The 14,280-nt window shown below is 33.8% G+C and overlaps 2 protein-coding genes across 2 annotated transcripts; both read right to left on the minus strand.

The window, feature by feature from the left end:
• Positions 1-318: 318 nt before the first annotated feature.
• Positions 319-6,941, minus strand: LOC133677463 (UPF0400 protein C337.03). The gene is made up of 8 exons (XM_062099546.1): positions 6,724-6,941; positions 5,806-5,933; positions 5,089-5,336; positions 3,808-3,927; positions 3,548-3,704; positions 2,813-2,952; positions 2,679-2,714; positions 319-1,352 (listed from the first exon to the last, which is right to left on the minus strand). The coding sequence occupies exons 2-8, from the start codon at positions 5,879-5,881 to the stop codon at positions 552-554; spliced, it is 1,578 nt and encodes a 525-aa protein (XP_061955530.1). The 5' UTR covers positions 5,882-5,933; positions 6,724-6,941; the 3' UTR covers positions 319-551.
• Positions 6,942-7,735: 794 nt separating this feature from the next.
• LOC133681076 (exocyst complex component EXO70C2-like) lies at positions 7,736-10,460 on the minus strand. Its single transcript, XM_062104165.1, has one exon. The coding sequence runs from the start codon at positions 10,258-10,260 to the stop codon at positions 8,116-8,118; it is 2,145 nt and encodes a 714-aa protein (XP_061960149.1). The 5' UTR covers positions 10,261-10,460; the 3' UTR covers positions 7,736-8,115.
• Positions 10,461-14,280: the final 3,820 nt, after the last annotated feature.

Below are 14,280 nucleotides of genomic sequence, written 5' to 3' on the forward strand. Positions count from 1 at the left end.
GTTCCAAGAGACAAACAACTAATCCTGAGAAAACCCTTGTTACACTGAAACACTAAGCCATGTTGCAGAAATTGCTAATTCAGAGATGAAAATTAGACGCCAATGGCTCGCATCGGTAGGAACTAACCCCAAAACTGGAATCCTGTATGATTTATAAATTCCCGAAAGAATTTTGGACAAAGTGGCACAACCATCCAATCCAAGCAGCAGGAAATGAAGCCACAAATCTACCATCTTAACCACACATTAAAGAAACACTCCAGCCAGACAAAGGATTGACTCATTCTTACCGCAGCAACCACCACTAGACAACGGCTCTGATAAAGTAATCAAATCTATTTCTCAGTGGAACAACCCAATAAATTTTTTTCCAACAGCAGCTATTAACATGCAAGTTACAAACACTTACTATGTGCAGATCTAATTAGGTGTATAACCAAAGGAACAAAACCCAGAAAGGATCGGGATGACAAAAAGCTACATTAGTTTTGAAAATCTCTAATGTTTTCTGGATAAAACACCTACATTGCCAGCAGCCACGACAAAGCATTCTATTGCCGGGAAATTGGTGCCATTGGCATGGATGATGGTTGGGTGTACAAATTACCATCTGAACCCTGATAACTTGGATACGTATTAGCTGGAGGCATTGTAAAGGGGGCCATGCCGGTCATTGGAGCTCCAGCTGATGGATACCCAGCCAAAGAAGGTGGTTGTAGCTGTGACATGGCATAGCTGTACTGTACACCATTTATTGACCCAGCAGTCTGCATGAACTGGGGCATGGAGTATGGTTGCATTGGTGGCAATGGTGGGGGTACTGGTGGAGGAGATGATGGGGGAGGTGGTGGGTTGTTTGGAGTTGACTGCTGGGTACTGCTTGCAACATTCTGCTGGAAAGACTCGGGATGCTGGAAAGAGGGAATTTGAAGATGTGAAGGGTTCTGAGTTGGTATATAAGGCTGATCTTTGTCGAGCTTAGCCCGTTTTTCAGCAGGGTAATCACTAGAAGATTCTTTTTTTGAATTGCCAATGACACCTTCAGATGCAAGAGAAGACAAGACATAAGAAAGCATTTGGGCTGATGATGTTGAAGCAGTTAATTTTTCTGCCACAGCAGCAGCAGCAGACTTCCGGGGATCTTCCTCAACATGGCTGGTGTTTTCAGGAAAAGATACCTGCTGGGTGTACATAGATGGAGCTGATTGTTCCCTGTCTCCAGCTACAAAGCTTGGAGGTACCATGGAGGTGTTAGCTTCCTTTGGACTTTGCTCAGCCACTAATGGAACATTGTTAGAATGCAACAACTGTTGGGTGATGCGACTAGCATGTTCTGAATGGGAATGTGCAGCCTGTAGAACAATACATATGGGAAGGAGATTATAAACATGCTTGGAGTGGGTATGAGTGCAAACATCCTCTAACAGAAAGCTATTTGAAGCAGCATACACTTAGCATATCCTATTTTCCACAATTTTTTTAAATTCCAAAACTGAAGTTTTAAATTCTCTGAACTTAAATCATCGCCACTTAAAAAGGGATGAAAAGCCATCTTTTATCCTCTCATGAAGTGAAGCGTCAACCTAGAAACTTCAATCAAAAGAAAAGGTTTGTATTTGCACACATGCCCATACCAAATGAACACATAACACACACACACGAGGTTAAGAGAGAAAAAAAACACTTCATAGCAATTAAGGAAAAAAAAAAGCACCTTGCATGCTAGATATCAATTCTGACCAGTACAAAAGTCACATAGAATTTCACATTTCAAACAGAATCAAAAGCTGAAATTCAAAACTTTTATCAAAGGCAATGCAACAGAACTTAAAGAAACATAGACAAAGCATCGTATATCATCCTATGAAGGAATCAACTTCAGTACATTGTCCAAAGTAAATGTTGAAATTTGCACCTACAGCCATACATAGTGAGGGTAAAATAACAAAGAAATCGTTGCAACAAAAGAAAACTTTTGACAGATGAATCTTTGAAAGTAAGAGAAATCATCCAGTTTTCGGAGTTGAGGTATTTGAGTTTTTTGTACAAAGTGGTTCACCAAATCTTGATTGAAAAAGTTAAATCATTTAACAAATTAAAAACTTAAAATGCTTAGTTTTATTTATTGACTAGAATAGGATATCAGCAGCCATTTCAATAAAATTTTAATGCATGAAACTGATGCAAAATCTATAGTTTAAGGCTGACAGTCTTAAAAAGATCTGATTACAAAGTTGGGGAGAGAGAATATAATATGCTATGAACTGCCAATCCATCAAAGTTTTCGCATGCATGAAACTGAGGCAAAATCTAAAGTTTAATGCCTGCAGCCTTCAAAAGATTAGATTAAAAGGCTGAGAGATTAATCTAGTTGAAGTGGAGTTAGGAATTTGGTAAACATGTATGTTTGGACTGTCTAGAATATTTGATAATGTAAGCCTATAGAAAAGTAGAAAAACAAATCAACAATCATTTTACAAATGCAATGAACGTATGATCTTTAATCAAGCATATATCTCTACCTATTATTAGGATATCATAAAGTAAAAAAACTGTGGTTGTAGTCATCATGAAAATAGAACTTCCTATTTTCCAGTTATAATTTATCATCATGTCAGGAGTTGTTCAAAATAAGAAATAAAAATAACAGACCAAAGCAGGGCATATAAGTACCACACCTGAAGCTGATGACGGACTTGTTCCAGCTTGGATTCCTGCGACAAAATTATGCTCAGTTTAATATGCTGTCAGATTCTTTTTTATTATAATGGAAAATATTATTTGCTGCTAAAGAACAATTTAATCAACCAACCTGCTCCTGTAGAGCTTCTCTCAAATAAGACACTAGACTTGCCCTTGATGATTCAATGGCTGTCAGTTGTTCAATGCTGTCCCTCAAAATAGCATGCTGCCCCTGAAGGTCTTCCACAAATGCAGCTCCATGGAATTGCCCTGTTCAACAGAAAGAATGGTTAAGGATGATAGCAAGACTTCATGGACAACTAGATAAACTTTTCAGAAGACATTTTAAGAATCTTTATCAAACAAGTCTATATCACCAAGAAGAAGACAAAATCTACACCTTGGAAATGCAATATGCCCAAGCAGTCAATTTGTGATGAAGTGAAATCAAGTCTCTATTTAAGAGATGGGACACCTCATCTACATCTTGCTAAAGGGATGGAGCAAAGTAAACATTAAAGGAACGTTTTCAAATTTTCAGGCAGAACATGATAAATACTACAGATGCACAACTTAATTATTCCTTGCCTGTGGTTATTCTTATTACATCAAAATGCATGTGCAATAAGCTTAAACTTTCGAGATAAATATCATGCCAAATAAATAATGCATGGCAACAAAAATGTTCAACAGAAAGAGTGGATACACCATGACTGGTCACAGAGGGATGAAGAAAGGCAATAAATATGTTTGCAAAGTAATAGAAAAATACACAGGTTGATTGTCTGATTAACATTTATTGTAAGTAGAAACATTTAAAGACTAAATTCTGTGGCTTAAAGATGATGCCAAATGCAACTAATACCTGAATTAAAATCACCACCGATCTCCTTATCATCTTTCTCAAGGGAACTGATAGCATTCCTGCAATTGCTAAATACAGCATCTTCATCCATCTGGCCACCATAAACGACATGATAACTAGCAACTATCTTGTCTATTGTACTTCCAGTAGGCTGCTTCTGTTTAAAGAAGAAAAACAATTGAAGTTATTGGAAGGAACACAATAGCAATATAGCATAATCACCAATCATGAATGCAATCAGCATACAAAATTCAACTTACCATTTTGGTTCCTATAAGCTTCCCATTTCTATTATTGTTCTCCACTTGCTTTCCCACAAGCTCTTCCTTCAGAATTTGCCCTCGGGAACCAAAAACTTTTCTTTCTTCCCATATGCCAATCTGCGTGTAAAGACAACAGAAATGCAGTAATAAGAAGTATTTAAATTTGGCAATATAGGCAGATGTTGATGCTAAAAAATTCAAGCACATATGTAAATTTCTGCATGCAATGTTATTCTGACAAAAACTTAACATATAATTCAGGGAATGTTATTCTCCCAGCAATTTTAGAGGCAAAATAAGCATCCTAAGTCTAAAAATTAAAAAGCACCTCAGCACTCAAGAACAAAAGAACAAATACATAAGACCATGCAATCAAAAGCAAATCTCATCAAACATGGCAAGCATGGTTGAACCAAAATGAAATATTCAAACCATCAAAACCCGATTCGAACTAGCTTAGCTCAATGTAGATATTGATGTATCTACAATCCAATCATGTTGAGAACTGAAATTGCATGAGATTCATGTTATTTTGGTTTGTCAATGTTGGTTCTTGAAGGTTTTGGAGTTCTTTTTGACAAGATGAAACCCCTGTTATTTTGGTTTAAAGCAATTTTATGATTTTTCATCTTCGTACTACATACAACTCCCCATGTGGATAAATTCCATGTCAAAAGACTGACTATACTTGAGATGTTAATAATATAGGAATTTGAAAGCCAAAATATGATTCAACCAATTAAGTGAATCCATTCCTCAAATATTCTACGACCAGTATATTCCCACAGAATATCAGGTGGCAGGATATCAGCAGAATTAGGATAAGCCATCTCCAAATATATCATTCCAGGTAATACATGGACAAGCGAAAATATACAAGAACTGACATCCATCCAATTCCAGCACTACATTCAATCTGCCACTATTTCTTAGTTGGAAAAATGTTCTGCTTCTAAAACTTAATCCAAGCTAGTTTGTTTAAAAAATGCACCATAATGCTCTTGCTATATGTTTCCACTGTCTGACATACACACACACACATAATAATAATAATAATAATAATAATAATAATAATAATTACCAGTAGAATTGGTTTAAATCCTAACACAAGTCCATGTAAAATAGAATATATGCAGTGCTATTTCCAGCAAATAATAAGTGGTATGAGCTTAATCTAAGATTGGTTCATGTGAACACGACAAAAGGAAAAAGAAAAAACACTACAAATAATTAAGGTAATTGAAGACAGAAAATATAAGACATGCGAGCATCCAGTACCAATCGTTGAGCATTATTTCTTCCAAACTCATCCCCATTTTCAATCATGTCACGAAGAGCATCTGGAAGAACCTTCCAGAATTCCCCCACAAACTCTGAACCTTTTCGACGACTATTCTGCAATATATCATTTGCCAGATATAGAAAGGCCAATCTCCGGTCACGTGGAGAAGAATGAAATTGTCTGGCCCATGTTTCAACAACCTGTTTTGCTTTATTCATATGAAAGATACACCAATGTGATAGAGCTTAGCAAATCAAGGATAACAATGAAGAAGTCACACCACATGTTGGAGATTGCAGGTTACATAAGGTGACGAAAGACAGACAGCTAAATGCATACCGATAAAATATATGGTAAAAGAATATTAAAACAAGTAACATTTGAATTTTTCACTTGAACCAAGAAGAAAATATGCAACCACCAGCAATCTAATATAGGTCATAGCAGGACAAACATCTCCAGAAGCCATTTAAGCTTAAATTAACTTTTACCTTAGATAACCTCACCTAGAGAATTCAGTTGTTGCTTGATACACCTCAAAAACAAGGCATAGTTCTAGAAAAGAGTGACAACCCATACGTTATTACCAACTGGACTTCAATAACAGAAGCTAAAAATCTATAAATTTAAAAGGTTTCGGCAAAACTTTCTAACAGAAATGAATAAACATGATCGGTGACATGTTTAATTTGCTAAAACTATCAAGAGGATACTCTCTATGCTTGCCTGTGTACTGTTGAGCTTGGCAAGCTTCTCCACAAAAATCTGAGGATTAAACGAACTTCCCATTTATTGTCCCAACAAATGAAGCAAAAGGCAGAGCAGACCTTGACCTTAAAAGCTTAGAAACCATAATAAGAGAAGAAATACAGAGAAATACTGTTAATCCCAATTCAATATTTTGCAGCAAAAAAATAAAATACAACCCGTAGATATCACTACGCACCATATAATTAAACACCGAAGCAAATCAGTTATAACTACAACTAAAACTATAAAAACTCCTTCCACAGGAACTCCATATTGCTCATACATCTTGAGACACGAAGCTTTTCTACATATAAATTACTCAAACTTTAAACGGATCCAGTAAAACAAAAAACTCAAAGCCCACAAATACTAATAAGATAACAGAAGAAAATTCGATTTTAGAGAAATTAATTACTTGTCCTTGGCAACGCAACCTATAACAGATTATAACCAAAACTCTCAAAAAAATAATAATTAATGTTGGGTAACAAATAAACAAGCTATTTGCAAAAGAGAAAATCAACGGAAACTTAAGAAAGTAACAAACACCAAGTTCCTCCATCTTAGTATTCAGTATATATAGTCATAAGCTTCTATCTGAATTTCTATTTTTTCCTAAAATATCATATTCAATTTCTTAATAATAATGTTGATTACATTAACGAAATATTACTTTCAGTTAATAATAACTAATTCTCCACTCAAAACCCTACAGCCTTCTCTTCAATTGCCGAAGACAAAACTTCAAATTTTCCACTAAATTCAATTTGCGAAAAAAAAAACCCTCACCACTATCTATTCAAAACCTAAAAGCTCAAGCAAATAATGAAAAAATAGAAAAAGAAAATGGAAAGAAACACAAGAGAGAAAGAAAGAGAAACCTGGTAATATAGGGTAATAATAATGCGGTTAGAACGAATCAGCGCTTCAAAATTTCTTCAGCTCAGAGATAGTTATTAATGTAACTGCGCGAATTGGATTTTAAGACCCCCCTCACCACTCCTCTCTTGTGTTTCGAAAGTGAGAGGCAGTTAGTAGTGAGCTTTTAGCTTTCTGCAGTAATCACGCTAAATTGCGGTGCGGTGCGGTGTTTTTTTTCTTTTTTCCCTCTGATGATTGCTTAATTCGTGTGATTGAACTGAATTGGCTTTAATTTACGAAAGTGCCATTATACGGTTTTATTCATCCACGAGGACCACACGCACGCACGCTTGAAGATTCCAACTCATGGTAGAAGCAAATCTTCGCCGCCACGTCGTTTATTTCAGGCATACTCCTCTATGAAATTTAACGGTGTTTATATAACATTTTATTAGTTATTTTTTAAAATTATTTAAAAAAACAGATATATATAAAAGAAATATAAAATACATAATAACATCTTTAGTTATTATTTAGAATTATTAAAAAACAGATACATAAAAGAAAGAATATAAAATACATGATTCATCAATGTTTTTATTTTTTAAAAGTAAATACAAAAAAATGATTAATAAAATACCATTAATTACTCTCTAAACACTATAAAATTACTCTACTCCTCCTGTGTTTGTCCTTTATAAGCTTATTTATAATATTTTTTAATATAAGTATTATTTATTCAGATTTTTATAGTTTTATATTTTTTTTTATCTTGAAACAGTAACTAAACACTAAGGAATTAACAAATATTCTGCATGGATTATTTTTTTTTTAAAAAAAAACAATGTCATAGTTTGTTGTGCCTATTGTTTAATTAGGTAGACACTTATAATTTTAATATTCATGAAAAATAATAAAGAATAAAAATTCAACATTTGCATTTCCAGCCTCCCAAGTCCCAAATAAACTCAAAGGAAAATAAAGGAAGATTGGATATACGACCAAAAGAAAATAAATTGAAAAAAAAAAGCATAGGAATGTAAAAATTAATTAGCCGAGCAGAATCACAACGTTAAAAAAGATTCAGAATCATGTTGTTCATAATACAAAAATTCAAGAAAAAAACAAATTACATGGGTGAACCAATTGAAATTAAAGGCCAACCCTGCAAAAGTTATCAGTACTTTAACTGATGGAGTTCCATGAATAATTGCTAGCTTTATCCATGCATTTCCAGCAGAAAATCAAGGGGCCTCCTTACAACATTTTGCACCCTAAAATTATCAAGGTGGCTAAAACTGACTGCAAATCCTTCGAAAAATAACAAAATGTAGGCATCAACTCCTCCAAATTGCATCCTTAACTTACCGTTTGAATGCTCAATTTGTTCATGAAAGGAGCTAGATCATGAATTATGGTCTCTTTCGGGCCCCGGAGGCAGAATTCCCATCAAAAAGTTCATCAATATAAGTCTCCAAGTCTTCAGCCTGATATTTTATGTACTTTTCTGTTTGCCTTCCAGGGGTTAAATACTGCGAAAACCTCCCCATGAAGGACCGGTATGCTGGTATCACCACCGCCGTTATTGAAACTCTAAGCTCTGATTGAAGTTGTTCATCACTCACCACCCATGAGCTCTGCGCCTTGTGGATCTCATCAAATAACACGTTGAAGCTCTTGAACCTCTCTTTCAACACTGGCTTAATTACTTTTCCATTCACTTGCAGTCCCTCATGGCCTAAACAACCCAGGAGTTTGCTCCACGTCTCTCTTTGATAATTCTTATGGTAGTTCCTGAGTTCCGAGGATTTCCTGCGGCACCATGGATCTCCCATCATTTGACGGATCTCTGTGGAGCCTTTGATCTTTTGCACAATGTAGCGTCCATTATTCATCATGAAAATGCAGCTCAATGCAATATCCTTATAAAGCTTCGACTTGGCCTCCAAATTGGAGTCTAATAAGTCCATTACTCTCACCAATTGATTTGAAAATGGAGACTGATTTTCTTCATCATTGTCATTGTTAAAGTTTTGTGACTCACTTTCATAGCGTGACCTGCTTGTTGAATCAGCACGTTCGATCTTTGAATGTTCTCGAAAGACTTGCTCAAGAGTTGCTATGTATTCACCTGCATACTTCAGATAATTCATCGTGTAGCGAGTCAACGGGTGAACCGCACCGCCAGGCACTGGAGTTTTTCCTGTATCAGACTTGATTGAATTCTCCAAATCACAAAACATACAGATTGCAGCCTCTCCAATCCGACACCGAGCTGTTGTTGACTCTGTTTTAAGCTCATTTTCATATTCCTCTGAAAACAACGCCCCCATTGCTGGAAGACTGTCGCGCAGAGTTTCATACATGTCAAGAAACTTAAATAGCTTCTCTGCCGAGCGCTTTGTCATTGCAACAGCTTCAGCAAAATTTAGGAGCTGTATCAACACACTGCGCGTAAGATTGCTGAAAAGGCTAGAGGAGATTGAGGAATAATTGGAGAAAATAGCCTCGGCGAGCTTTAGCTCTTTCACAAAGTAAATGCTTGCATATTCCCTGACGGCCTTGATCCATAAAGGGATCTCTCTCTCCAAAGCTTCCCATTGCATCTTCTGCACCTCATCAATGCTGATCTTCTCAAATCCGATCTCGGCGAAGCACTCATCAAATGCTTGCCCCCTAATCATCATGTACACATGGCAACATTCAGATTCAAATCCACCTCCAATCATCTCCTTGGCAATTCTATTCAATTTTGAAACAGCGTCATCAGAATATCCTAAGAAGTTGTCAGTTTCTGCTGATTCAGATTCTGGCAGTACGCAGCGGTCAGCTTCATGTTGCTTCCCTTTTGCATCAGTATTAGGATCTTGATCATTGTGTTTAATATCTTCAAGAGTGAACCTGAATTCATCCTCCAAGCATGCCATTGCTCGCTGTTGAATCCCTCCAATGCGGCTGATCAATGCTGCATGATTTGGATCGGATCTCAATCCATCAAGGGAAGATGTTAGCTTGGAAATGCGATTCACAGCTTCAAGAAACGACGAATCCTCCTCAGGATTTTGACCCCACTTCCCTTTCCCTTCAGTCAGCTCATGTTTTGCCACCTTTTCTTCAACAAGATCCAAAAATTTCTCAACAAACACAGGAATCTCCATAGGCACCTTCTCATCTTTTTCTTCTTCTACAATTGTTTCTTTTGCATCTTTCGGAGTGGCTGACAATGTTGTAATAAACTGATCAATATCTTGAGAGACAGTTTCAAGGGTATAATGAATTTCAGGAGGAGGGGTGCCTCCAATCTTTTCATCATTTTCTTTCTCCTCGTGATGAACTTCCTCGATCTCATGACTTGTATTGTCTGATTCTTCCACTTTCACCCCTGCTTTAGGTGACTGGGACACTAACTGATCACAGGTTTCAGTCTCGGGGTGATCATGATGATTGGCATTGAGATTGGTAGTAATGTTGGTGGCATTTTCTTCTTTGTCAGAACTGTCCGCATTATTAGAAAGCTGTTTCTCAGGCGGATGTTTTTCAGACAAGTCTCTTTCCATTGTTCTGGTACAAAAAAACAAGCAAATGAAAGGTCAAGGTGGGGAGGGGGTTTCAAGAAGAAAGAAGGTGAAAGAGAGGGACGTTCATTAATTTTAGTGAGTTTGTAATTTCAACGTATTTTTTGGTTCTTTCTTTTTTGGTGGGGATTGAATTATTGAAATGGTCTTTGCTGTGAGAGGCTGGGGAGAGCTGGAAGGAAATGAAGGGACACAAATGTTCTGTAGGGAACATGAGAGAAAATCTTGGGTGTATTTTATCCATCTATTTGGAATGGTTGACCGTTGACTGGATTAAACAATTAAAAGAAAATAATAATAAATAAAAAACAATGAAAGAAGATCCTCCTTTATGTTTGTGTGTGCTTCCCACGACCTTGTTAATCTTTTCTTCTCTATTTTTTCTGCTAATTTTTAGGGTGTGTTATGCTGTGCCAATTTAGATAGCAACCGAAATATTTTATTTTTTTAATATATAAAAAAAAAGAGATTGGAATTTGAGATTTATTAAGAAATAATTGACTAAAAAACCTAACACTTTAGAATTAAAAAAAGCAAAAAAACATTATAAAGAAAAACAGAGAGTTACTTTCAGTTCTAAAATATAAATAAATGGATTTGATATAAATAAATAAATAAAATATTTACTATTCTTATTTACTCTTGAAAAATGCAGAATGAATTCCAAATGAAAGATTGATTGAATAGAGATGAATTATTTTTACATTTATGAAGTTTTCAATTCAATTGGATAATCCATCTTCAGGATGCCTACTATTTAGGCTACTTTGGTAGCTTTTGACCCAAGCAGTTTGAACATTTCTAGGTGCTTGGGCATATTTAAAAATATATTTGGTATTGTGATAATTTTTATGGTTATAATTTAAAAAAATTATTTATAAAAAATATTTTTAGTTGGGGCTGGTTTGATATTTATATATATTTGGTTAAAACTGTGGTTGAAATTAAAATTGAACAAAAAGTAATTTAATGTATTTGGTTAAGAATGCTTTTGAAATTGAGGTTATAAAATAATTTTAAAAAATATATATTAATATTGATGGTTTTAATTTAAATATTGTAGATTTAACTATTGCTATTACATCTTGAAATAAATAATACTTTATATAAAATATTTTTTATTGTTCAATTAAACTATTTACAATTCCATCACGTATAAAATACATCCGACAAGGACTACAGTTTCATTAGTTTCTTAAGCGCGCAACAACATCAGGTAAAATATAATCAGGAACAAAATTGGGATTGCGATCAAATTCTGCAAATGTTACGTCATCAAGCGATATTCATCTAATTTATGTAGTGTCATTGAATAATGTTAAACACTAGTTTTTCGAATAAAACACAATTAAAAATTAAAAATAAATTTTAATTTTTTTTATTGGGTCGGACCCTATTCAATGCATTTAGCTTTGAATCGGACTCGGGCCGACAGGAACAGTAGAGACATACATCACTATTCACGTGAACAGTAGAGAGTGATTCACTCTCCACGGCTGAAAGTAGCATTGTGCTGCTTTCAATGATCCTGTGTTTTCAACGCAGATATTGATAAGACCTATAAGCAGTGAGCTGAGTTTTATTAGTTACCAAACGTTTGTTTCCCATTGTTTGCTTTAAAAGCAGAAGCAACTACGGAAACAAACGGGCTCTAAGTGGCTACAACACTTCTTTAAAGAATTGTGTTTTGGTTAGATGTAACTTATAATGAAAAGAAGAAATCAAGATTTTATAAACTTTAAATTTATAGTTAAATTATAGAGAAAAGTAAATTATAAATGTCAATAATTTTAATATTAATAACATATAAAATTGTTTAAAAAATAAATTAAACCAACCTCAGCTAAAAAGGAAATGGATTAAAAAATAATAAGAAAATAAAATGAAAATAACAAAGAAAATAAATAAAAAATCAAAACAACAACTTCTAAACCTAATTTAGGTATTAAAAAACCATGGTGTGTACCAGCAAGCCAAATCAAGCTTGTAAATACATTCATAAGATTTTAGCATATTCAATTTTCATCGATAAATTTGTTTGATTCGTCTAAATTTCTTCTTCAATGAATAAACATATATACTAGAAATTCCTCTTTTCCACCCTCACAAACTCAAGAGATGTCTTCTGCACAATGTAGCAGAAATGTTACATATGAATCAAGAAGGAAAAAAAAATCTCATTTAGAGCAGCTCACCTATATATCTTTAAGCTTGTCATTTATAATTACAAACATAGGAAATAATTTTTACCAAAACTATATATAAAAATACATTCATCTAAATTGGACATCAATAAATATTTTTGGGCTTCTAGTTTACCTAGATATTCAAAATACAATGATAACATATATAACACGGTAATAGAAAGACCACTCTTTGTTATTGTACTAATCAATTACATATGTCGACATCTTCATGAGGTTGAGCGACATCATTCATAAGGTGGTGTCACCGTTTAGGATACCAGAACGACAGCTTATCCTCGTCAAAAAGCCTAGGATACTTCTCTTTATGTTCTTTTAAGGAGAGATGATTAATCATTTTATATTTTTTATCAAACTCCCCAAACAAGTTATCTTGAATCCATCTATTACTGAAGCTTCATGTACTCCATAACCATAACCATAACCATAACCATAATAAGCTTCACTTCAAACATTAATTTGTTATTGTTTCTTGTTAGTTACTATGAGACTGATAATAGGATTTGAATGATATTGAAAAGATAAAATGTTAGGAACCATATGTTGTTAAAATATGTTGTATTATATTAGACTATGAGCTATGATGTTTAGTTTATCATAACAAGAGCATACAAAACATAAAATATTATTCAAGATAAATCTAGAGTGTATACCATTTTAAATCTATGTACATGCACAATAAAATTCAAGATAAACATACTTTCGAACTAAATATAATAAAAAGAATACTGACATGCATACTAAGAATATATTCAGTCTTGCAATATATATAAGATCAAAGTCCTAACATGCATACTAATAATAAAAATAACAATACTTGAATTAAAATAAAGAAGGATACATACTTATTGAAGCACTTTAAAAAAATAAAACTTTTGTTATTGTCAATGATGGATAATTTGTTCTAAAAACTTCATTGCTCATCACTTATGTAATTAGAATATTTGTAATATGCCTTTTGAGACTTCAACAACGCCAACTTAATTTAGATGCACATATAAACGAGGTATTTGAATCAAAATAAAAGAACTTAAATATCTCTCAGCAAAGTATAAACCTAAGCTCTAGATTTGAGAGAGAAAAACAAAACATAAAAGAGAATGAAAACACTAAAAATTAATTCTCATCATTATCAATATTTGATTAGCCACCATAAATTAAGAATTAAATATAGAAAAACCAATGGTTCTATAAGTAGGAAAACCAAGGGTTTTTTTAGATTATTTTGTATTCACTCATAATTTGTTTAAATAATGTTAATTAAATAAATTTTCAATAATCCCTGCATGAATATAAATTATCTCACCAGTTTGAAAACAACTTGAAAATTTGTTGAGACATACTAATTTCATAAATTACCACATCATGATAGGTAGCTTTTGGTTTTGAACATCCCTTAACAAAATACTATTAAATGTACTCGACTAAGTAGTGGATGCGATTGAACTATTCGGCCTTTTATGTAAACCAATACAATATTATTCATGTAGCTCTTTATCTAGATATTTTCTTTAGTTCTCGCTGTTGTGTTTATTTTAGCCCTAAATGATTTTTGGATTCAAGAAAGCTTTAGAGAATTCAACCTTTATTGAAATTCTTAAAGAGACAGTTACATTTCTCACTTATATAAATTATTTTTCATTAAAAGCATTCTATTATACTACACTTAGTGTACCAAGATATAAAAATCATTAAAATTTCAGCTCATTCTTTATCACACTACAACTAACACTTATTTCTTCTTAAGAATAAGCAAGAAATAATACTTTTTTAGGGTTACCGAAAATATTATATGACT

Source organism: Populus nigra, chromosome 1 (genome assembly GCF_951802175.1).
Source record: "Populus nigra chromosome 1, ddPopNigr1.1, whole genome shotgun sequence".
In the NCBI taxonomy this organism is placed as follows: Eukaryota; Viridiplantae; Streptophyta; class Magnoliopsida; order Malpighiales; family Salicaceae; genus Populus; species Populus nigra.

What these genes read in the sequence shown, in the direction of transcription:
- LOC133677463 (XM_062099546.1), bottom strand. Translation starts at nt 5,881, where the DNA reads ATGGGAAGTTCGTTTAATCCTCAGATTTTTGTGGAGAAGCTTGCCAAG. An exon ending in GAGAAGCTCTACAGGAGCAG is followed by an intron (nt 2,715 to 2,812) that starts GTTGGTTGATTA and finishes ATTTTGTCGCAG; the next exon opens with GAATCCAAGCTGGAACAAGT. An exon ending in AAGTCCGTCATCAGCTTCAG is followed by an intron (nt 1,353 to 2,678) that starts GTGTGGTACTTA and finishes ATTGTTCTACAG; the next exon opens with GCTGCACATTCCCATTCAGA.
- LOC133681076 (XM_062104165.1), bottom strand. Translation starts at nt 10,260, where the DNA reads ATGGAAAGAGACTTGTCTGAAAAACATCCGCCTGAGAAACAGCTTTCT.